The 26,197-nt window shown below is 35.5% G+C and overlaps 1 protein-coding gene across 1 annotated transcript in view; it reads left to right on the forward strand.

The window, feature by feature from the left end:
• Positions 1 to 26,197, forward strand: part of ADAMTS19 (ADAM metallopeptidase with thrombospondin type 1 motif 19) — a 274,439-nt gene that overhangs the window by 199,788 nt on the left and 48,454 nt on the right. Inside the window, exons 16-18 of the mRNA XM_030818417.1 lie at positions 4,157 to 4,237; positions 14,387 to 14,544; positions 18,732 to 18,885. Of these exons, the coding sequence (XP_030674277.1) occupies positions 4,157 to 4,237; positions 14,387 to 14,544; positions 18,732 to 18,885 (393 nt within the window). The remainder of the gene's footprint in view (positions 1 to 4,156; positions 4,238 to 14,386; positions 14,545 to 18,731; positions 18,886 to 26,197) is intronic.

The raw sequence follows: 26,197 nt of genomic DNA on the forward strand, positions 1-26,197 counted from the left end.
TTTGCTAGTTTAATAATGAAATGTTAAATTTGTATAACTTTCAATTTTAAAAATTCTGCATGAGTTATTAATTCTATCACAGGCACCATCTACTTTTGACTTCAGGAATGTTGTATATATTTCTCTTAAGACAATTTTATCGCTATAGTTATGTACTTCCTAGAATTTTCTGAAGGCCATGCAGCCCTGTTTGTCCAGTTGGCCATGTACGTTGTATATATTGTATGAGTAACCCACGTGCAAACACACATGGGTGTTTTCAGTCCCTGTGCTCTATTTAGAGTTTACTAAATCATTTTTGTTGGAGCTGGAAAATAAATTCAAGAAGCGTTTTCTTTTTTTCCTTAGTACTTTATCATGTCTTCCATTGTAATTTGCCTAGCCAAGTTAGAAATTTTTAGAGGAATGAAAGACAAATTACACATTGGCCAGTTGTTGAACTGCATAGTTACCAGTATATACTAAGAAGAAAATGGGCATAAAATGTTTTATTCTTTGTATAAGAAAATGAAGTATAAGGAGGACATGCTGTAAGAGCTTTTGTGTGTTTGGTTGTTTGCCACAGCAGTGGGATTGTCGTAGTGTTAACTATTTTTTCTATTTTAGGAAATAGTTGCAGTGAATTATAGCAAGAAGTGAACAAGAGAAACAGACAGACCTGGGTTCAAAGCTTGGGTCAGCTAATTACTGACAATACAGTGTTGGAAAGTGTGTTTTTTCCTCTATTTTCTCATCATATTAAATTAGAAGTGTAATATCTACCTTGGAGACTATAATTATGGTTAAAATTAATAATTTCTGTAAAGTAACTATAATGATTAGCACATAGCAGTTTTTCAAAATATGGCATTTGTTACTTCACTGTTGCCATGAAGATGAAGATTGCTATCAACATTTTAAGATGGCTGATTAAAAATAGGATCTCTGGTTATAAAATAGGATGTTACTGTGTGCAAAGTGCACACGAGGATCAAATTACGATATTGACTTCACTGGCTTCATGATCCAACTTCTAAGCTTCTAAGTCAATACGCTGTTAATTGTGCCAAATGGCTTATTTACTGAAAGTATTTAACTCCCAGTCATTGGCTTTCTCTCTTCATTTGTGTTTGATTAATATTTTTCTACCTCTCTTCTTGAAAATCAGTCTAACCTGTCCTTTAAGCCATCCCAACTCAGTAATAGAGAATCGCTGTAAATATAACTATAAACTTAGATATAACTATAGCTCTAATGTATAACATACCTCAGAGAGTACTATTAAACTCAAACAAGAATTTGCACATACTACCTCTACTTTCTTATATCTATTCTTCTTTTTTAATATTCTGAAGTTCAACATCTGATCCCAACACTTTGTTGAACTCATTTGCTTGGAGATTAACAGCTATCTCTTGATTGGGACACTCAGAAGACTCTCTTTGGTCACCTTTCTCTTTGATGCCTCATGTTTGACATACAGCTTTTGACAGTTCACCAGCAATTCTTCTTGAGATATTCTCATCCATAGGGGTCCCACTTCCCAAAACAGATGAGATCTCCTCCTTCTCATGATTTTTTTTTTTTTTTTTTTTTTTGAGACAGAGTCTCACTCTGTTACCCAGGCTGGAGTACAGTGGCACAATCTCTGCTCACTGCAACTTCTGCCTCCCGGATTCAAGTGGTTTTTCTGCCTCAGCCTCCTGAGTAGCTGGGACTACAGGCATGCGCCACCATACCCAGCTAATTTTTTGTATTTTTAGTAGAGACGGGGTTTCATCGTGTTAGCCAGGAGATGGTCTCGATCTCCTGACCTCGTGATCTGCCTGCCTCGGCCTCCCAAAGTGCTGGGATTGCAGGCGTTAGCCACCGTGCCCGGCCCCATTCCTCTATCTATTTTCTCAATTTATTTTTATCTCTTTGTTAAAAACTATGACCATCACCAAAGTTAAGGTCTTGACTTCTCTTATTGATTTTCTCCACTTATTTCCATGCCTTACCTTGGTGATTCTGCAAGGATATCTCGCAAAGCTATGTCAATAGCATGACCTTTCTCTAGATTCCAGATGTTACCGAGTTCTTACTGGATGTTTCTACTAGTGTGTTGTACCATTTTGTTACATACAGATTGCAAAGCCAAATTTATTCAGTTATTACCAAAACTAGATGATTTCTCTCTTGACTTCCATGTTCCTGTAAATGATGCCCCATTCTCACATAACTAATAATAAAGCATTGTGTTCAATATTTATTATACCCACTTTCTTTTAGTTACTAAGTTCAGAAATTTTTTTCTACAGAGTATCTTCTGGATTTTCTTCCTTAGCCTCCACTACTCCTAGATTTTACCATTAGTGTCCTGACCCTGTTACCCACAACTATATCCCTGTTCCTCTTGGATATCACTGTTAGTCAAAGCCTCTCAAAGCCAGGATCCAATTACCAAGGTCCTTGCTATAGAATGTTCGATAGTTTCAAATTCATAAATTCATTCTCCTGGGCATGCATTTAAACTCTTTAATAGAGCCACTCTCTTAAATCTTCTCATTCCATCAGAATTATTTTATTCAAGTGCCACTAACCACACCACATATCCTTTACTCTTCCTTATACATAGTGAACTCATCCTTTTTCTGTATGCATCTGAATGCTACCCATTCTCCAAGGGCAGTTCATCTATTTACTTTTTTGTGAAGCTTTCCTTTATAAATTGTTCTCTCCTTTGAATCACAGTGATTCTGTCTGATGACAGTGTTTCCCAAGTATGAGTAATGTTTAACAAGGAAAAAAAAAATCCTACCTCTGTTAATTAAAAAAGCAGTGAAGCCTTGAAGGTAGTAGCTTAAACAACTCTGGTTTATAATCTTCAGCAGAGAATTAACCATATCATTTTGCATATTACCTTTTTAACGTGATATTTGCCATTGTATTCAACTCATTTATATAAGGTAGTTATGCCTGTCTTTCCAATTAAATTATAAGCTCACTGAGGGCAGAGATCATCTTACCTGACTTCTATGTGCAAATAGCCATTATGCATTTGTTTCCATTTTAATTGCTGTGTATTTTGGTCATGTGAAAAAATGACAGTGCTTTTATGTTTAGTGTTACTGAGAATGGCTTAGTGTTGCTGAAATGCGCAATTCAATAGTTAATTAAATAAACGTTTTTGAATGGAAATTATGATTCTAAAAGCACATGCCACTAATTCCAGCCACTGCCACCAGGGGGGGTATATGCTACCTTTTGGTGTACGCCAAATCTCAACAGTCTCAGGAAGATGAATAATTAATAAACAGGAGACAACTCTGGAATTAGCTCTTGTGTCTTTTTTAAAGCTTAGAAGGTAGACTTTTATAAGATACATGGATCTGCACAGAACTACTAAGAACAATATTTTAATATAATTGGAAAATAACTTCAAGCAAAAGTAGGCATCTGTTCTCATTATTCTGCACTAAGTGAAACTTGAGTCTGTATTTTTCTTCACATTTTCTCTTATCTTACTTTACCTTATCATTTTATTTCTCTTCAAGCATTATATCCCTAACATCTGCTGAAAAATGTTTCCTGAGAAGCACCTAATCTTGTCTTGGGTCTGGCTGTCTGACATCTTCAGAGATGACCCTAGATTGCTTGGTGCGACCTTACACTTTCTGTCTCCGGCATCGGTTTCAAAGCCCTTTGTTAATATCCTCCAGAAAATGCTTGGCCTCTCTTGTCCTATACTTCAGTACTCCAGGGATTTAGTCCAGGCCTGCTATATTTTCTCCGGCTGTATATTCTTTTTCCCCACACTTTCTAACCTAAAGAAGTTCCCACAACAAAACCTGAGGTTATCTGTTCTATTTCAAGATCCACTGTGTTTCTAACCAGGCTGCTCCACTGGGTTTGTTTTCCCTCCTCACAATTCATAAGGTATCAATGAGATTTTTTTTGTTGTTTTACATAAAATAAAAGTGCCTGTTTGTCCTCTGTAGTGCTGTAGGCTCAACATCTTTCCAAGAAACTTCACTGGAAATCATGACAGCTTTTATATATAAAAATTTTTCTTTACGTAAGTACTGAAATATCATAGCAATAACCAAAACCAAAAGGAAAACAAAAGGCAAGTTAATGAAGAAAAGAGATTTTGAAGGAACTTAAGATTTATTTCATGTTTTATTGACTCTTACAGGTTATGTAGAAGTGCTGGTGATACCTGCTGGAGCAAGAAGAATCAAAGTTGTGGAGGAAAAGCCGGCACATAGCTATTTAGGTAACCTGTGTTACAGACACAAAGAAGATCCAAGTACGAGCCCAACTCCCTGCCCTGAGAGTTCTATGATGAGGAGGAAGTCAATCTGTTTCTAGTTTTATGTCTCAACTTCCCAGGAACTATCTTTTGTCATATCAAGTAGGAATATTTTTCCTTCTCTCCCAAGGACTTCCCAGGAGTAAAAGCAATCTGGTTGTCTGTATGTTTTTGAGGGGTAAAAATTGCTTCCACATGTTAGTCCAAGATAAAAAAAACAAAACAAAACAAAAACCTCATTGAATGATTTGGGTATGATTTATATTCATATATATATTTCATAACTATATTTATTTCACATATATACATACATTCACATATACATATTAATTGCATTTATAAATGAATTTATGTATATATATATATAATGATCGTTTTGTCAGGAAATCTTGTGGCATCTTTGAAGTAATGTTCTACATACTAAAGGACTTGATTTTTTTAATGGAAAAGGGTTTTCTCTCTTGCCTCATTTTAGGAAATCTCACCTATGAAGAAAACATTTTTAAATTTTTAACTATTATGAAAAGTACTGTATCAGTTATTTTAATAGTTTAATTAGGTCAATTCATGATTTTAAATATATGAAAAAATACTAAATTGTCAAAATATATGTGCTCATATGTTAAAGTTTGAATCTAATTAAGTCATGTGAACTTAAGTTTTATCTGGCATCCAGAGATAGAGGGACCTAATATGATTATGTCAGGCAGAAGACTAAATAATTTTCCAGAATTGTAACACTGTGTTTGTATTATCTTTACACGCACAAAAAAGGCTCTCAAGCCTATTTTTTTGTAACAAAAATAATGTCCTATTTTTTTTCTTAAATGAGCAATAGTGTTCCAACAAGGAATCCTTTGTACGTAGAAACAACTCAGCTTACGTCATTGTTTCTATGCTGCAGTATCAAAAATACATAATCTACACTCAGATTGAATTTTTTTCAATAGGAGTTGAAGTCTAGGAGTAGAAAAATTTGAGGAAAAGGGACAGTAAAAGGAATTCTTTATCATGTGACACACTCATTACCAATTATTACCATTTGTTCCCAAAATATGCAGTGGTATTTAATCTATTTTACCTACTATGGTACAAATAGATCATGCAAGATTTTCAAATACAGATTAAAAGTCCTGATACCCAGTTTTTAGAGACACTGGCCATAATCTAGACAATTTCAATACATTCATTCAATAGCAGACAAGTGGTTACTACACTTGCATGTATGTTTTCTTTTTTCCAAGCTGGAAAAGAATATAGATATCTCAAATGGAATTTTCTCAATTATACAAAATTCTAAATTATAATATGGGTTTTAGTAACCTGACACATGTGGCTAAATAAGCCAGCAATATTACAAAGGTGACATCTTCATGCTGTCTCCAATTTCTTACCTCCCAGTCTCTTTAACCAATCCAGTCCTGTTTCCTGTCTCCCTCTACAGTAAATGCCTTTTTTAAGGTCAGCAAATGCCCTCCATGTTGACAAATCCAATGTTACTTGATCTGTAAACAGCATTTAAAACTGTTGACTTCTCCTCATTTTATTAAACACTTATAGGACCACTGTATGCCCCTTACTGGTCTCTTTTGTGAGGTCTTCAGCCTCTTTATGTTTCCAAATGTTCCCATACTATGGGGTTCAGGCCTGGGTCCTGATCTTTTCTCTGCTATATTCTCTCCCCAGGGAATTACATCTAGCTGTATTGCTCTACATGTTTATTTGATATAAATTATCAAAAGTTTCATAGGTACCTCAGAAATAATAAGTCTGATATAGTTTGGATGTTGTCTCTTCTAAATCTCATTCTGAATTCTGATCCTCAATATTGGAGGTGGGGCCTGGTGGGAGGTGACTGGATCATGGGGACGGATTTTTCACAAATGGTTTAGCACCATCCTCTTGGTGCTGTCCTCATGATAGTGATTTCACGTGACATCTGGTTACTTAAAAGTATGTGGCACGTACCCCCCACCCTCCTGCCCCTTGCTCCCTCTCTCCCCATATGAGAGGCCTGCTCCACCTGCACTTTCTGCCATGATTGTAAGCTTCCTGACACCCTCATCAGAAGCCAAACAGATGGCAGCACCACACTTCCTATACAGCCCACAGAACCGAAAGCCAATTAAATCTATTTTCTTTATAAACTACCCAGTCCCAGGTGTTTCATGATATCAGTGCAAGAACAGCCTAACAGAAAGTCCAAAATCAAAAGTCCAAATAAAAAATTGGATTTCCAGTCCATGCTAAAACCTCTTCTTCCTTTGGTGTTCTCCATTACAGTGAATGTCACTGCATTAGTGTCCTATGCCTACTGTAACAATTACTGCAAACTTGGTTACGTAAAACAACGAAAATGTATTCCCTCATAGTTCTGCAGGCCAGAAGTCCAAAATCAGTTTCACTGCACCAAAAATCAGTGTTTGCAATGTTACACTATCTCTGCAGACTCTAGGAGAACATCCATTCCCTGCCTTTTCCAATTCTAGTGGCTGCCAGCATTCCTTCGCTTGTGGCCTTGTCACTCCATTGTCTACCTGCATGGTCTCATTGCCTTCTCCTTTCCTTCTGTGTTCAAATTTTCCTCTTCTTCTCTCTTATAAGGACACATGTTATTGTATTTAAGGCCTACCTGGATAATTCAGGATAATCTCCCATCTCAGGATCTGCAACTTAATATCTGTAATTTTTTTAATGTGCCATAGAAGGTAATTATCTAGTTTGTTTCTGCTGCTATAAAAATACCATAGATTAGGTAGCTTATAAACAACAGAAATGTATTGCTCATAGTTCTGGAGGCCAGGAAGTCCAAGATCAAGGCACTAATAGATTTGGTGCCCTTTAAGGGCTCATTTCCTGATTTATAGATGGCATCTTCTCGCTATGTCCTCACATGGTGGAAGGAGTGAGCTAGCTCTCTGGGATAAGGACACTAATCCCAATTATAAGGGCAGAGCTCTTATGACCTAATCACCTCTCAGAAGACTTCACCTTCTAATGCTTCTAATTCTAACTTGAGGTTAGGATTTCAACATATAAATTATGGGGGGAGAACACAAATATTCAGACCATAGCAGTAGCATTCACACGTTCCAAGGATTAAGATGTGGGTATCTTTTTCCCCCTCAACATATTTTTTATTGTGGTAAACTATATATCACATAAAATTTACCATCATAGCTATTTTTAAGTGTCAAGTTCAGTTAATTCAGTGGCATTAACTACATTTACATTTCAATGAAATCTTTTGAAGGAAGAATACAAAAACCCATTTTAAAATTCATATGAAATTTTATATACGGAAGTGACCCTGAATAGTCAAACCAATCTTGAAAAAGAACAAAGCTGGAGGATGCAGACCTTCTGGTTGCAAAACTTCCTACAAAGCTACAGTAATTAAAACAGTATGATCCTGGCATAAAGACAGACATCTAAACCAATGCAAAAGAATAGAAAGTCCAGGAATATATGTATACATATATATGTATATATATATGTTCAAATGATTTTCAACAAGGGTACCAACACCATTCAACTGAGAAAGGACAGTCTTTTTCTCCAGTGATGCTGGGAAATCTAGATATCCACATGCAAAAAAATGAAGTTGGACCTTTACCTAAAACCACATAAAAAAGCTTTTTTGTCCAGGGCTTTTGATTTTTGATTACTGATTTAATCTCCTTGCTAATTATAGGTCTATTTATGATTTCTCTTTCTTCATGATTCAGTTTTGGTAGGTTTTGTTTTGGGAAATTTGTACATTTCATCTAGGTTATCTAATTTATGGTCCTACACTTGTTTATAGTACTCTCATAATCCTTTTTATTTCTGTAGCATTGATTATAACATCCTCACTTTCATTTCTGATTTTAGTAATTTGAGTCTTTTCTTTTGTTCCCTTAGTCAGTCTAGCTAAAGACTTGTTAATTTTGTTGATCTTTTCAAAGAACTGTCTTTTAGTTTTGTTGATTTTTCTGTATTGTTTTCTATTCTCCATTTCACTTATCTCTAATATTTGCTTTCTTCTACTAGTTTGGGATTCAGTTTGTTGTTTTTCCAGTTCCTTACATGGTGAAGTTTTGTTGTTAATTTGAGATCTTTCTTCTTTTTTAATATAAGGGTTTATACATTTTCTCCCTAGAAAAATCTTTGCTGTGTCCCATAAGATTTGGCTTTGGTATGTTGAGTTTTCATTTGTCTCCAGATAATTTCCAATTCCCCACGTGATTTTTTTTTCATTGTTACACTGGTTGTTAAAGAGTGTGTTGTTTAATTTCTACAAATTTGTGCATTTTCTGTTTGTTTTTGATTTCTAACCTCATTCCTTTGTGGTCAGAGAAGATATTTCGTATGATATTTACCTTTTAAGAACATAGATATTTTTTGGGGGGAGTGTTATTCAGCTCATCATATTCACTAATTTATATCCAGTAGTTCATGTCAAAACTGACAGTCCTCCTTGATCCTTCACTTTCTTTACTGCTCTAATGTGATGCATCAGGAAATCATTTCAGTTACTCAAAATTATTACTTTTTCTCCGTATACACTGACCTATAACCAAGCCACTCTGTATTACATTATCCTGCTTTTTTTTTCTGTATTGTGCTTATCCTTGTCTGAATTTTTTATTTGTTTAAATTCTTGCTTTTCTAATGTCAATCTCCATTGTTAATTCTTGAAGGCATTTTGTTCTTTTGTCTACAACATCTAAATCAAAGTCTGGCACACGGGAAATTATAGACTTTTTGAGCGTATTTAAGAAAAAGATGTATGACAGTTGGTTAGTATACGCCAGTGCATTACATACATCCATAAATCCTCAGAATACCTCTCTGAAGTAGGCATTATTAATTTCCCAATTTCTAAAATCTGGTAATAGAATAACAGAAACTTTAAGTTTCTTGCCCAAGGTTACACATCTAAGAAGCTGTGAATCTAGATTTGAACCCGAGGCGTCTGGGGATAGCATCTGGGTTCTTAGGCACTGAACCATGCTGCCCCCTTTTTAGTTTTATTATTTTAAGTAATTGTCGTCCATGCAACACTTGTGATTTTAAAAAGTACATGTCATATTTGAACACATTTTCTTTAAACTTCTCCCATATAACCTCTTTTTCCCCCTTTTAAACCAGGGTGATCAACTGATTGTATAGAATTAACTCAGAAGGGTATAAATCATGAAATGACTGTTTTCTTCTCTACTCACTGTCTCCAATTCTACTAAATCCCATCATTTTTCTCTGTTAGTGACCTCTAAACATAAGTCTCCAATCACTCTTTGTTTTTAAAAGACCATTCAGTTTAAAAGTTGAATCACATATCTGTCTCAGTTAGTTATTGTAAATTCTCCTTGTGCTTATCCTTCGGCCTAAGTGAGCAGGGTCTTTTACTTGTAGAAAGAAACACCATCTATGCCCCTAAACAGAATGAATGCTGCTCTGGAGATTAAATCAACATTGAAAATACTAGTAATATGTTACCATGTTTATTCAAGAACACATTTCCTTACTTGCTGACTCAGAAAAAAATAATTCACCTCGGATGAATCAGAGGAAGGGTGCCTTGGAGCACACATTCCTGGAGGCAAAGAGACTGGTTGCATAAACCTAGCTAGAGAATAGAAATAGGAAACACCCAGTAGCTTCCAGAGACATTGAAGAAGTTGAACTGATGGAACTTGCTGAAAAATAGATGTGAGTGTTGATAGAGGATAAAAATTCAAGGATGACTTCTAGGTTTCTGGCAAGTAATAGTAACACTAATGTAGGACACATAGATGAGGGGCAAATTTGGAGTAAAGAAGAAATGACACTGTGTTAAAATCACAGATTTCAGGCCTACAGACTTGGCAAATAGATGCATTTCATAAATCATGTTCCCTAAAGGCTCCTTTGGGCATAGCAAGGAAGTCATTGGAAATATCCATCTTGAAATAGCTTTAGCAAAAAGAAAAGAAAATAGAACCTTGGCAAACTGATTATTCTTAAAGAAATTAACCTGTCTACATCAAACTGTATATTATTTTATAGAGATAATTAATCCCTTCCCAATACAATTATTGTTTTTCATCATTCCTTCTTTAAACTGTATTAATTGCAATTATTATTTGCTTTTCTGAAGATTGTGGCATTATTGTCTTGTTAGTAATTTATCAAGAAGCCTCAAATGGAAAATACTTCAGATAGACGTATGTTATATCTTTGCAAAATCATTGCATCTCATGAGTTTTTAAAAAAATCTCAAAAAGGTCTTATGGGTCTACTTACCTTCCATGCAGTTTTGTATGTAAGGCACTATGGACAACTTCTCACTAAAAAAAAAATTAAAATGAGCAAAATTCAACAGAAAAAAATACTTTTTATAAAGTACCTGTCATTTAGTCTCTTTGGGCTGCTATGACAAAGTGCCATGGACTTCGTGGCTTACAAACAACAGAAATTTATTTCTCACAGTTCTGGAGGCCAGAAGTGTGAGATCAAGGGTGCCAGCATGGTGGGCTTCTGGTGAGGGCCCTCCTTCTGAATTGCATACTGCCAACTTCTAGCTGTGTCTTCACATGGCAGAGAGAGAGAGGAAACAAGCTCTCTTGGGACTCTTATAAGAACACTAATCTCATTCATGAAAACTTCACTCTCGTGACCTCATCTAATCCTAATTACCTCCCAAAGACTCCACCTCCTAATAAGATCACATTAGGGGGTATGGTTTTAACATGAATTTAGGGAGAGGGCACCAATGTTTAATCCTTAACACCTCCGAACTGGAAAGAAATTAAAGAACCCTTAGATACCAAAAACAAAGTAGGAACAGGAAGCCAGAGAATTAAGCTGACTCTAAAGACCCACCTATACTTGGTTCTGGTAAGCAGGTGTAGCCTTTGAGAGCCACAGGGACTCTGTGGACAGGAAACAAAACCTAAGGCCTTTACAAAGTGGGAGCTCTAGTAGGAGAGCCCTGCATAAAGCAAGAACACTAAAGAACTACAACTTCACTGTGGTAGAGAGATAGAAATTGCACCACAAAAGGTGGAAGAAAGAAAATGTATCTATATTAACCTTAGTACTAAGTGGAAGTAGAAAAATCAATTTTCCTGAGAATTTATAAGGCAAATCAAACCCTTATATGGGTTTGCAGCACCAATTTACCTTAACTGTAAAGTTCAGGGCTCTCAAAAGACTTATGTGGTTACTAAGTTGGTTGGCATGTGCAAGTACAAATCTACACACACACACACACAAATATATACATATATGGCTATTCAGATATTCTTATATATGTTATATATATATGGCTATTCAGATATTCTTCTTTTTGTGTCAATTTGGGTAACTTATCTTTAAGAAATTAATTCATTTCCCTTACCTTGTCAATTTCATTGGTTTAAACTTGTTTATAATATTTCCTTATTATACTATAATACCTATAAGAACAATATTTTGTCTCTTATTTCTAGTATTTTTAGTTTATGTCTATTTTTCTTAAAGTTTTATCAGTTATTTGATCTTTTCAAATAACCAACTCTTGGTGTTAATGATTACCTCTCTTGTTAATTTACTTCTATTTAACTGACTTCTGCCCTTTATTAGTTTCTTGCTTCTATTTGCATTGGGTTTATATTTATTTTTTCTACTATTTTAAGGTAGAAACTTAGATCATGAACTTTATTGCTTTCTTCTTTGCTAATGTGACAATTTAAAGCTATAGGATTCCCTCTAACCACTGCTTTAGTTTTATTCCACAATATATTCTTAGTTCAAAAGATTTTCATATTAGCACCATGATTTCTACTTTGATTCATGAGTTACTTATAAATGGATTGTTTAATTTCCAAATATTTTTAGTTTTTAAAACAGATATATTGTTATTGATTTTTAGTTTAAATCTGTTCTGGTAAGAGAATATATTCAGTGTAATTTCAATTTTGAGACCTCTTTTATAACTTATGGCATCTATTGACCAATGACCCATTTATACCTGAAAAAATTTGTGTTCTTTTAATACAATTGCTGAGTACAATCTCTAAATATCAGTTAGTTTTATTTGGTTCCAGTCTTCTATATTCTTACTGATACTCGATCTTTTTTTCAGTTAAGGAAAACATTGAAATTTTCAACTAAAATTGTGGATTTTTCTCTCTTTTCAATTATGTCAGTTTTGCTTCATGCATTTTGATACCTTAGCATACACCTAGGATTGTTAAGTCTACTTAACAAATGTTATGTCATTTTAAAATTTAAGTTTAATTAATTTTAATTTAAATGACCTTTAAAAACACGTCTTTTTTTAAATCTCAAAATATTTCTTGCCCTTGTCCATGGTATCCATTAATAATATGGCCATTGGCCAGGGACAGTAACTCACGCCTGTAATGCCAGCACTTTGGGAGGCTGAGGTGGGTGGATCACCTGACGTCAGGAGTTCAAGACCAGCCTGACTAATATGATAAAACCCTGTCTCTACTACAAATACAAAAGTTAGCCTGGCGTGGTGGCATGCCCCTGTAATCCCAGCTACTCAGGGGGCTGAGACAGGAGAATCACTTGAACCTGGGAGGCGGAAGTTGCAATGAACTGAGATCACACCGTTGCACTCCAGCCTAGGCAACAAGAACGAAACTCCATCTCAAAAAAAAAAAAAAATCATTAAATCCATTTTTTTAATATTTAGTGTTGCATGCTACATCTTTTTCTATTCTTTTATTTTAACCTATGTATTTTTAAAGCTCTTTGAATACTGTGAGATTTTTCCTTTTCTTTAGCCTGACAATCTCTCTTTTAACCAATGTCCTTAGTCCACTTCAAGTTCCATGAAGACAGAGAACATACACATGTTGTTCATTTTGGGGGTTCCAGAACTTTGAATGTTGCCTGAGTTATAGTTGATACTAGATAAGTAATTATTCAATCATGATTTTATATTAGGTAAGAGAAATTTACTTTCAGTGATGTGCTCAGAAATAAACACTCAGTCACTATTATGGAAGTATAAATTGATGCAACCTCTATGAAAATCAATTTGAAACTGTTTTTCAAAATCTTTAAATGTTCAGTTTATTTATTATTGTAATTCCAAATCTGGATATTTAAGGGAAATATTCAGATATACACATAATTAGTATATAGCATATATATTTCAACATTATTTACAAGATAAAAACTTGGAAATCTTCAAACATCTAATACTTGGAGATTAGCCTAAATAATAACTAGCAGGATTTATTGGCTTAATTTATCAAAACGTTTTCATATAATTTTGACATAGCCTTCAATGAATCCTCATGTACGTGCCTTTAGGAAAGACAGTAAAGTTGTATGGAAGAGTCTAAAAGTTTAAATTAAACACTAAATCATTTGAAGGAAAATATTTTAAAAATTTAATTTAAAATGGTAACCATCACATCTCATTTCTGTGTCATTAATCTTAATTGTACACAGATTAGCTCAAAAAGAAAAAAAACTATGTAAACAGAATTATTCTGTAACATCCTATATAGATGACAGTTGTTTGTGGGTGAGAATTAACATTTATCTTCCATTCTTGTTAACAGCAAATCACAAACAGATGTTAAAAGGTCCTAGGTCTGTTTTTAAATCCAACATATTATCTTTGAATTGTTTTATAATGCACATAACCCTGCCATTTTGATCTGTTAATTAATGTGCTGCTTAGTGATCCTTCTTTAATCACATACTTTTCTGGATGGGCATCGGAGAGACAGCGCATGTATGAGATGTCAAGCCAGTATTCACAATGCTCATAGGATCACTGGATAGACTAAATAGATATACATAGCCTGAATATAGTAATGTGTTAAAGAACAAATGATTAAGGACCAAAATAAGGAATATATACATCAAAGGTCCAAGGAGATTAGAGAAGGCAAAGATAAATATGGCTATATAGTTATGGACAATTTCAGGACAGGAGAGCTTATGGCATCTGCCATGATTGCAGACTTTTCCTAAAAAGAGCTGCCTTAAGTTTTACATCAGGGAATGTTGATCCATTTGTTTGTAAATAAATGGACTAGTTTTAACAAAATAATTTGTAGTAGCTGTTGATCAATGAAGCTGACTTGTTAATACTCATTATATTTTTGAACCTCTTTATAGCTCTCCGAGATGCTGGCAAACAGTCTATTAATAGTGACTGGAAGATTGAACACTCTGGAGCCTTCAATTTAGCTGGAACTACCGTTCATTATGTAAGACGAGGCCTCTGGGAGAAGATCTCTGCCAAAGGTCCTACTACAGCACCTTTACATCTCCTGGTATGAGCAAATGAATTGATTACATGGCATAATCAACTTCTCATGGAAAGGGACATTCCCAGTGCACTTCCTCTAATCTTTTTCAGATTTGAATAGTCACATAGACATTTAAAATTATTTAAAAAGTGGATTTTTTAGAGGTTTTGTAAAATGTGTTTTAAATCATGATGTCTAAAAACAGCAATTATTACAGGAGGAGCAAGATGTTTTAGGCAATTTACAAATGCAAAGTACAGATGGATGACAGGGAATCCAAAGAAACCCCTTCTCCCTAAAAACATACATTTACTAACTGAAGAGGATGTCTATAAAGAGAGTACCATAACATTGCATGCAAATCACAGCGTTTTATAGATCCATGAATGGCCATTATCTGACTCTGCATAAAAACCTTAGATAAAATGTTATTCTACCCGAGAGAAGGAATTTGATAAATATATCTAACAGTGCCCCCAATCACCCTGTTTGTTATTAATGGATTTTTGTAAAGAATTATGAAAATTTGAATGTTTGGGATGATAAGCTTCATTACCATTAGTAAAAAACGGGATATAAGCCAAACGTGGTGGCTCACGCCTGTAATCCCAGCACTTTGGGAGTCCGAGGTGGGTGGATCACAAGGTCAGGAGTTCGAGAGCAGCCTGACCAACATGCTGAAACTCCGTCTCTACTAATTAGCCGGGCATGGTGACGCATGCCTGTAATCCCAGCTACTCAGGAGGCTGAGGCAGGAGAATTGCTTGAACCCAAGAGACGGAGGTTGCAGTGAGCAGAGATCGAGCCACTGTACTCCAGCCTGGGTGACAGAGGGAGACCCTGTCTCAAAAAAACTGGATATAAGTGGTTTCGAATTCGAAGAGAAAGAATCAGGATGATGGAATTCTGTCCAGTCTGGCGGCAGGTCCATGTGCCCCTTTTGACCTTGATTATGGCAGTGTGTGCTAATGGCACATGAGCCAAATGACTGACCACACAGCTGGTGTGAGTTTTCTATCCTAATGGCAAAAAGAAGTCTAAAATTCAGACACTTCAACACCTCCTTAAGTCCACACATAAAACAACTCTAAAACACGATCAATTGACTGTTTATTTGGAGCATGATGTGCTGCATTATTTAATATCTCCACATGATTTAAGATGAATTTGTCTTCAATTGGAGACATGTGTGTTGCTAGTCTAGGAGCCAGAGGTTCACCTCATATATTGGCCTATTTGCTTCTCCTACTTTAGTGTGCCTGCAGATTACCTGGGGTTCTTACTGAAATGCATAGTCTGATTCATTTGATTTGGGGCGGGATCTAAAATCTGTATTTTTCACCACCTTCCACGTGATACTGCTGCTACTGGTCCACAAACCACATTTTAAATTACAAGATTCTATATAACTGCAATTAATATGCTTTACCAACAGAAATAAAGGGAGCAAGGTGAGTGGTGCGTGTACCTTCTATTCCAAATCAGAATAATAATAATATCCATCATTCTTGAGGACTAAGAATTAGACACTATCCAAAAGTGCTTTACGTTCATTATAGCATTTAATCCCCAAAATAATCCTGTGTAATATATAATTATTACTCTAGTTTACAGATTAAAAAGAATTAAATATGAGAAAAGTTAATCAGTGTGCTCAGTGTTGTCCAATAAGTTATTTAGCTGTAAAAAACCTAGGTATTAATCACTCTTCTATGCTACCTCACCGACACAGAGGTCCAAAGAACTTGGATCCAAAGCTGAGATCCACGTTCTTTATACCAAACTGCCTTAAATAAAAAATGTAAGTATACTTTGAATAATCATTTTATGCATCTCCTCAAAGTCCCATTGGATCCTATTATTTAATTTCAGCTGGAAACCCTACTCTCTGCCTTATGCCATCTAGAGAGAGAAAATAAAATGAAGAAACAAATGTTGTATGAACAATATCTGTTTCATTCCATGATTTGGTCACTTATAATAACAGTATCACCAGCAAACATATGTTTAACGATTGTATTGCATAAAATGCCATTGTGTTGCCTGGCTTTAATAAGTGTAACCTCCCCTGTTTTTATTTTATGGTATAAGACCAAGGCTTCTTTACTAAGCTTCTAATTCAGAATTTTAAAACACTGTATGTGAGACCTTAATGTTGGGTGGAGGGAGTTTCCTTGCTGCAGAATCCTTAATCTAACTGGTAATTACCAAGGTTTTTCCTGGAAGCATGAAGCATAATTAAAGTCAGTGAACTGTGTCTAAAAGAAGGCATCTATGTGACCTGGATTTATTCAGTAATCCAAGGGAAACTGCACTTCTAAGATATTTTTTCTTTAATGACTATTACAGATTGAAGGACTGTACTGAATTTTGAAAGGCAATCCCTTCTGCTGCCATGCTTCAACATGTGCCCCTCAACTGTAACGTGGTCACACTTTCCTTTTTGCAAAGAATACTGCCAAATTCAAATGGTTTAAGAAAGAGCTAATGGTTTTATAGCCAATGTCTCTGTTTTAAGTGGCATTAGATATTTAAGGACAATCTAAAGTTCTATCAATCAAAAGGTAGTTTATTAGGAAAAATAGATACATTTTTATGTAATTAAATAAGTTGACAAATAGCTGGTATTTACATGTTCATCCCATCCATTTAAAAACTTTGTATTAATAATAGTCTGGGTATAGTCCTAAACAAGGTATGTCATTTTTTAAAAACCCATTTAAACTGTCTGTCTTTAAACTCATTAGGCTGAAAGTCACTTATAATCGGCAACGTCAAATCACATATTTAAGCCAAAATAAGTACTATGATAGAATTAGTACACTGTATATGTTATGCATTTGTGAACTTAAAATTATTGTTTTTATTGATATAGTTATTTATAAAGTCGACACACAGTCTCCCAATCCACACATCAAAATACATCTTAGGCATTCTGTTGATATACTGAACAAAACTCTGAGAAAAAGAGGGAAATAAAATATAATAAAAATGTTCAGACACTTAAACCTAGGCCCATTTCAATTTTCCTATGGAATGTTAACTCTGCATTACCTATCATTACAACTACTTTGATGCAGGTAAAATACTAAATAAAGTTCCTTAATAATTTATCATAATTTTAAAATTTGGGTACATATGTTTTTTAATGTATCATATTATATTATATGGATTGTTTCCGTAGATCCTCAGATCCATAGAAGTGATATGTTCCATGGGATTGCTTGACATATTTTCAAAAAATGGATGTATAAAGAAATATATATATATATATATATATATATATATATACTCATTAACTCTTTCATTAAAATATGTGTGTATGTGGGGGAGGGGGGTGGGTATATTTATGTATAATTGGCCACACTATCCAATTCTGAGCCTGGCACTGGGAACCAGTAGAGAACAAAACAGACATGGTCCCTGCATATAGTTCAATCCAATGTGTAGCCCAGTGTTTAGTCATTTTCATGTATTTTTATGGTTTATTGAACTATTTATATATATGTGCATAACTGTACAATTATTAATATTAAAAGTTCATGTAACATAAATTTAACTTCAAAGGAAACAATATATACTACAAGTGGAAAATCAGTAACCTTGCTTGCTACAATTAAAGGTTAACTGTAAGCATATCTGGAGTGAAATTCTTGTCCTCCACAGTTTGCTTAGAAATTCTCTCCCTTTATGAAGTTCAGTGTAACCTAAAGTCATCTATCTATCTTCCTCTTTTGACCTAGCAACTTCCTGTCCATCTTTTCTTTTCTCTACATTTGGCATTAGATTGTGGGTCACACCTTGATATTTGATAGGACACATACTCCTGCCGCCACTTTTGCCCACCCCCAACTAAAGTCATCTTATACATGTACTATGCTTTGGGAAACTGTCTAGTCCATCAAACTGAAAGAAAATGATCTAGTATTTCTGACTTCACTCAAATGGGTTTTTCTTAAGATGTTTTTAGCATGGAGGTAAGTACGAAGCTCCAGTCTTTTCAAAAGCATGGCCAATATCTACATTTAAGAATAATGTCACGTTTCTAGTATGCATTAAGAGAAGGGTATGTCCACAACAGCAACAACAACAACAACACAAATGCACACAACGCAATGAGCATTTTAAGTATCAATATTGTTAATTTTATGCTTTACGTTGCATGTGCTCTAGTTTGACCCATCTGCCTTGATCATTTTTATATACTATAGGTGCTCCTGTTTCAGGATCAGAATTATGGTCTTCACTATGAATACACTATCCCATCAGACCCTCTTCCAGAAAACCAGAGCTCTAAAGCACCTGAGCCCCTCTTCATGTGGACACACACACGCTGGGAAGATTGCGATGCCACTTGTGGAGGAGGTGAAGGATTTTTAAACATTTATCTTTCCAAAACATCAGTTGTTTTCTGATTAAGCATTGATAATTAAGACATATCCAAAATCCCTAATCTGCAATTCCAGAATCCATAAAGAGTTAGAAACGGAAAGTTTTATATGACATGTTTAGTGGCTAAACACCTGAAATATTTTGAATGGAAGAACAGCTATTTAGGATTGTTACATATCCCAATATGACTACTCTTGGCATTACATTACATAAGTATTAATATATTTGTTTACAGGGGTCTCCCCAGACACCATTCAGGTTGTTAGGTACTATTTATGCACTGTATTACTTCCATGAAATCTTAAAAGTTCTAAATTCCAAAGTAGACCTGCCCACAAGAATTACAGACCTGAAATGAATATAAGAATTATTTGACGAGAACAGTCTTGAGTGTGTTTCTATGTTGTCTGCATATTTATGCTAACTACACAAGGCTCACGGTATCCAAGACCTCCTGTGGATACCAAAATTTGAGGATGCTCAAGTTCCTGACATAAAATGATGTGTAGCACAGTCAGTCCTCTCGATCCGCTGGTTCCACATCCACAATTCAACTAGCCATGGGATGGAAAGTACCTACAGGCAGCCTTTCATATCTAAGGTTTTGATCTGTAGATGGTTGAAACTGTAGATGCAAAGCCTGCTGATACTGAGGGCCAACTGTATACAGAGAGTGTGAAGAAAGTAATTTTCCAATTCCTTTAGTTTGCTCTTTTTTAAAAGTATACCACTATTTTCAATACATATAAATGCATCCTGAAATTGTGTTCCAAGTTTGTTTTTTAATTTTTGTTCTTATATTAGAGGTTAAGGAGGCAAAAGAACATAATTAGTTAAGCATCAAATGTGACACTAAGAAATCACTTAATCCTTAGCCAGGCATGGTGGTGCACACCTGTAATCCAAGCTACTCAGGAGGCTAAGGCATGAGAATTGCTTGAACCCGGGAGGCGGGGGTTCCAGTGAGCCATGATGACACCACTGCACTGCAGCCTGGGTGACAGAGAGAGGCTCGGTCTCAAAAATAATAAATAATAATAATAATAATAATCCTTAATCCTATCCCTTTATTGTACCAATAAGATAATTGTGTCCTGCAAGTTAAATAGATTGTGGTTGCTCATAGAATCAGTTAGTAGTAAAGCCAACACGGGATCTCAGGTGATGAGATGTCCAATTTACACTTGTATCCATCTGTATCTATATCAGCAGTATATTATTTCAGTTCTCATTTCCACTGAACACATTTTCTATGGCCTTCTAGTAACTGATTCCTTTTAATGCTGAAAAAATATTCAATTATACGAAAGTATGATATATACATATATATTGTGTGCAAAGAAGTGAACCATCTATTTTGTTTTCTGTGCAAATAAACTATTCACATATATAGCCTAAATGTTGCTGCAGCAGAAGTGGGGAAGGTGCAGTGACTGGGTTTGGGGGAGTGGATTTGGGAGAGAGGAGACAGAAAGCAAACATGCAAGTAAGTAATATGGTATCAAATTCTGATAAGTACTCTAGATAAAAATAAAGCAAGGAGGGAAAATAGGAGTTGTGAAGATGAGAAGGGTTAGGTGCGGTTTTAAATATGGTGATCAGAAAAAACCTCAATGAGAAGATCCCACTGATTAAAAAACCTGAAGTGGATATGGGTGGGCACCAACTACAAGGACAGAGCATTCTAAGCAAAAGCCGTGAGGCAGGAGAAGAGCTTGGCATACTCAAAGTATAGCCAGAATACTTGTATGTCCTTCCTTTACTCTGAATGATGTAGGGTGCTATTGGAAGGTTTAAATAGAAGAGTGACTTATTCTGGTTTAATGTTTTTTAAAGTTATTTCTGTTTCTGAATTGATTGTACAGTGAATAAAGAAAAAGGGTACAAGTAGAGTGATCAGTCAAGAGGTTACTACAATAATCCAGGAAAGAGATGATAGTTGAACCACTGTGGTAGCAATACAGGAGGGAGGAAATGGTCAGGTTCTGTATATATTTTGAAAGTAGAACTAATAGATAATGTTGACAGACTAAATGTGGAGCATGAGAGAAAGAGATGTGTCAAGGATTACTGTGATGGTTTTTGCCAAGCAAACTGCGGGGTTAAGTCACCACTGCCTTACATAGAAAAGTCTGTGGAAGGCCGGGCGCGTTGGCTCACACCTGTAATCCTAGCACTCTGGGAGGCCGGGGCAGGCAGATCACGAGGTCAGGAGATCGAGACCATCCTGGCTAACACGGCGAAGCCCCATCTCTACTAAAAATACAAAAAATTAGCCGGGTGTGGTGGTGGGCGCCTGTAGTCCCAGCTAGTCGAGAGGCTGAGGCAGGAGAATGGCGTGAACCTGGGAGATGGAGGAGAATGGCGTGAACCTGGGAGACGGAGCTTGCAGTGAGCCGAGATCCTGCCACTGCACTCCAGCCTCGGTGACAGAGTGAGACTCCGTTTCAAAAAAAAAAAGAAAAAAAAAGGAAAGAAAAGGAAGTCTGTGGAATAGCAGGATTAGGAGGGAGTTTTATTTGAAATGTCTGTTGGACATCTAAGTGTGATGTCAAGTAAGCAGTTAGGTATATAAGTCTGACATTCAGGAGAGAGTATCAGGCTACAGATAAATAATATATAGATGATATTTTTAAATGCCAAGTGAGAATAGTCACCAAAGACTTTATGTATCCTTGGCATTTAAAAATATCCATATATTCTTTATCTGTAGACTAATATTGAGTGAAGAGAGAGAGAAGCTATTAGAAGATTGAAACTTGGGGTATGCCACCATTTAGAGTTTGGAGAGATGAAGAGAAATAAGCAAAGCCTATTGAAATGAGTAGCCAACAACATAGTCGGAAAAAAAAAAACATGCAGGAGACAATGCTCTTCTGTATGGCAAGTGAAGAGAGTATTAGAAGAAGGAGGGAATGATCAACTGTATCAAAAGTTGCTAATAAATAAAAAAATGTAGACTGACAATGACTGTTATACTTAAATATATTATAGTCATTATATTTTATAAATGAAATATATTTGGAACATGAAAGTCAATTTTATCCTATAAAAATTAATAAAGTGTTTGGCTTGAAAGACTGTGTGGATGGATTCAACAGAAAATAGCAGAAGAATTGAAGAAAGAGACTCTAGGTAACTCAGGAATGTTGCTGAAAGTAGAAAACAAACATGGCAGGGGTAAGAGAGGATATGAGTCAAAGGAGTTTGTTGTTGTTTTCAATAGGGTATATTATACAACATTGTTTGCCAATGTGCATTTTTTAGAATAAAACAAAAAACTAGGGATGCAAAGGAGAGAGCAAAAAAAAATTGCTGAAGTGATATTCAAATGAGATGGGATGGTGAAGTTGGCTTTAGGCAAAAATATGGACAACTCATCACTACTAACAGGAGAAAAGATAGGTGTTGGGAAGTTACAGTTGAAACTATTTTCTCAATAAAGGCTATCTGGCTGAGAGTGAGGGTGGAAAAGGAAGTATTGACATTTTGAAAAGAGAAAATGTGAATCAATCACTTAGATAATGAATGAAATGGGTATGTGTATTTTGATTATCTGGAGTAATAGTCTGTTTAAAGTCAATGGTCATGAATTTAGGTTGATGCCAGTCCTTATGATGTATGTTACCCTCTAGCTATGTACAGCATGCGAGTGCACTTGTGAAGTGAGTTTGGAAATTGCCAAGTGAGTATGATAAAGTAAGAGAGGAGTAAGTGCTTGACCTGAGGTTGTATGCAAGAGGCTGAAAGTGTTGGATCACGGAATTTAGGTGCAATAGAAGAAACATAAAGACATGGGGGCAAAAAAAAAAAAAAAGACAGTAAAATGGTGGTAGGATTGATGGAGTATAGGGTCTTGAGGGGTTAGGTAATTATTAGTCTCAGGGTGCTAAAGGGAAAGACTTGTTAGTCTCATGGTACTAAAAGGCTGGAAATATAGAGGCTGATATCAGAAAATAGAGCTGAGATTATAGAACAGAAAGGGAAAGGGGTCTGGTAGTGGCAGGGAGGAGCATGGCAGCCGCATCACATCTAGATCCAAAGGTACCTGGAAGTGAGCAAAACGGTGGTCACCCCACTGAAGGGTACAGGGAGAGTAAGAAGCTGTGTCCTTAGGAGAAAGAAGGTGCCAAGAATATTCAAGGTGCATAGAGTGGGAAGGAGCATCCTTTGGCAGAGGGCTCAGAGCTTTGAGGTTCTCACCTGACTCCAGGAGCACCTTTGCCAGAGCAAAGGCAACATCAGGGGCAGAGGAATGGTGAAGTTATAAGGAATTCACTTTGCTCCCCAAGGATATAAGGTGGTTACAACAAAAAGATTTCAAATCACTCTCTCAATTTAAAAAAATGTTATCAGTCACGCAAGAAATTTTCAGTGGCCATGTTTCTCTTCCTGGGCCCTATTACTGCCCTATGACTTGAGCTCTTCTGTCCTCCCATCCTCTCCTGCTGATGCTCCCATATGTACCCAAATTCACAAATTCCTGTTCCTCTGCTCCACTCATCCTACACGGATGCCAGGGGCTCATCTTTCTTAAGGGGCTGTACTTCACCTTCTCTACCCAAATAAAAAACAAAGGCACAAAATAGAAGCAAACACATTCACAACAAAAATATACAGTTATATTTTTCTCTTTAACATAACTCAGATAAGATTCTTAGTCATATCTGCAATCCTACCAACAAGCGCCCATCTTGTGGTTGGGGGGCAGGAAATGGAGGAGTAAAGTGACAGACAGACAGGCTGATGGTTCACCTTATACCACTGAAAAGCAGTTGTTAAAATCCATTTATATTTAAAACTCTAGACAGGAAAATGTTTGCCCAGTAAATTTTTTTATTCTTATTTTTTCCTCCTTCTGCCATTTTGATCTAATAGAAGCTGCATCAGAAGGAGTTAAACATACAGAACTTGTCAGCCTTCAATTTTAAAAAGCAAATTGTCTAGGGTCAACATTCTTCCCCAAATTCATTAATTACTTCCTAAAATATATTTTTCTTATTGCTAAGCATTAAGGAATAGAGGTTGACTGTAAATTCTTTTTGTTTCAGGGTCAGGAGAAATATTAGATATTCTTAAACATAACTTCTTAATTATCAACATGAGAAAATTGAAGGGGGCTTAGAGGTTAAGTGACTTCCCAAGGTCGCATGGCCCATTTGGGTAGAGCCAGGATTAGAATCAATGACTCAGGGGTTCAAGTCTTCCTTCCTGCTCATCATACTGCCTTCATGAATGGCTCAGTAGGCTTAATGTAGTTTATTTCCACAAAATACATCATGTCCTGTAGAGATTATTTAGGTTTTCTTTGGATACAAATGGATGTTTTATTATATTCTGTTATGTAAGAATTTAGATATGCTCTTATTTTTATTTCAAATGGCTGATTTTGTCAAATAGTCATTCTAATAATACACAACTCCTGTATGATTTGTGCTTGAATAGATCTCCTCTTCCAACTCTGCTCCACTGTGTTTAGTCAACAGTTTTCGATTATCTCTATGTTAATGGGGTGCATATTCATTTCAATGCCAAAATATTTCTGGGCTTTTGGAAATTATTTTCCTTTGCAGTTCATAAATAAAGTGGATGGACAGAATTTCAAGGATCGCATCATTTCTGACTTCATATCATCGATTTTATAGCCAGAAAGAGCTTTCTAATCTTTCAGCATATTCATGAATTAAATGAGAGTAAGTTCAAAGCACAGAATATTGGAAACAGATTCATGCAAAATTTATCTTCAACAGCAAAGAGGAATAATAATAGTATTCTACTTCACAAGAATATATTAAGAGCAAGTAAAGTATCACAGGGCAGTATAAAATTTGTGTGTAAGTTGTTATTTTTCTAATTCTGTTGTAAGATATTAAATTGTCAATACTGTAATAAGTGGGAAAATAAACATTTAAAAGGATATGGTTATCTAGCTAATTTTTATCATAATTATATTTTACATCAGCATCTCAAACTAAGTTTTAAAATGGTAACTCAAACTGAACTTATTATACATGTGTATTTAGTATTGTCAGTTATTATAAGATATGAAAAGCCTAAGAGATGAAAATTCTCTCTTTTAAAAGGAATATTGCCTTAAAATCTCTAATGAAGGCTGATCATCTCAGGTAAATTTTTCAACAGTCTAACATACATATGTAAGTTATCACACTTTCCATCACAGTCTTTTGAGTCTAATGATAATTCTAGAAATATTTGAATTGACATATCATTTTGTATTTTAACATCAGTCATTAAAACTAGTTCTTTTATTTTCAAATGGCTTGAAATGTTTTTGTGAAAGAAATGTTTACTTTGCATTAGAGTTCTAAAACATCTTAAAATATTTGGAGGAATGGTTTAAATTTATTTTGGCATCTCAGAAGTGTGGATCAGTTTGCTACAAGGTTCCTTTTGACATTAAAGACCTGTTTTAAGTGATCTTAGTCTTCAGAGGCATTATAAATGTATTATTCCAAAATATCTGCGGATTGTGTGTGGAATCAGCATTAACTGCATAACTTTAAGATTTGTTTTGATCTAGTGAATAGATTAATGAAATAAAATAGAATAAGGACCCCAAAATTCAATAACCCCTTATGAAACACATGAAGAGTTAAACATGCTTTTAGGAAATCCTAAGCAGATCTACTTTGAAGGAAAAAAAATAAGCCAACATTCCACATTCTTCACACCAGTCCACCAGTCCAAGTCTGTCTAGCTTATGACTATCCTGGGATCCTCTAGACACTGCTTCCCTTGTCCATATCCAGATCGTAAGTAGATATCCAAGCCTTTGGGTCCAACTTGAGGAAAACATTTCAGTATTCAAAAGCCTATACCTTTTAAAACCCTCTAGAATATATTTAACAGGAAAGAACATCTATAAGGGTGTGATTTGTTCTGTTTTTACTTTTTTTTTTTTTTTTTTTGAGATGGAGTTTGGCTCTTATTGCCCAGGCTAGAGTGCAGTGGCACAATCTCAGTTCACTGCAACCTCCACCTTGAGGTTTCAAGTGATTCTCCTGCCTCAGCCTCCCAAGTAGCTGGGATTACAGGCACCCGCCACCACACCCAGCTAATTTTTTTGTATTTTTAGTAGAGACTGGGTTTCACCATGTTGGTCAGGCTGGTGACCTCGTGATTCACCCGCCTCAGCCTCCCAAACTGCTGGGATTACAGGTGTGAGCCACCGTGCCTGGCCTGTTTTTGCATTTTAAAGGTACTATACATGTACCAAAATAAACATTATTTGCCAAAGAAAATGCACCAGAATACATTTTCCATT

Source organism: Nomascus leucogenys, chromosome 2 (assembly GCF_006542625.1).
Source record: "Nomascus leucogenys isolate Asia chromosome 2, Asia_NLE_v1, whole genome shotgun sequence".
Taxonomy (NCBI): domain Eukaryota; kingdom Metazoa; phylum Chordata; class Mammalia; order Primates; family Hylobatidae; genus Nomascus; species Nomascus leucogenys.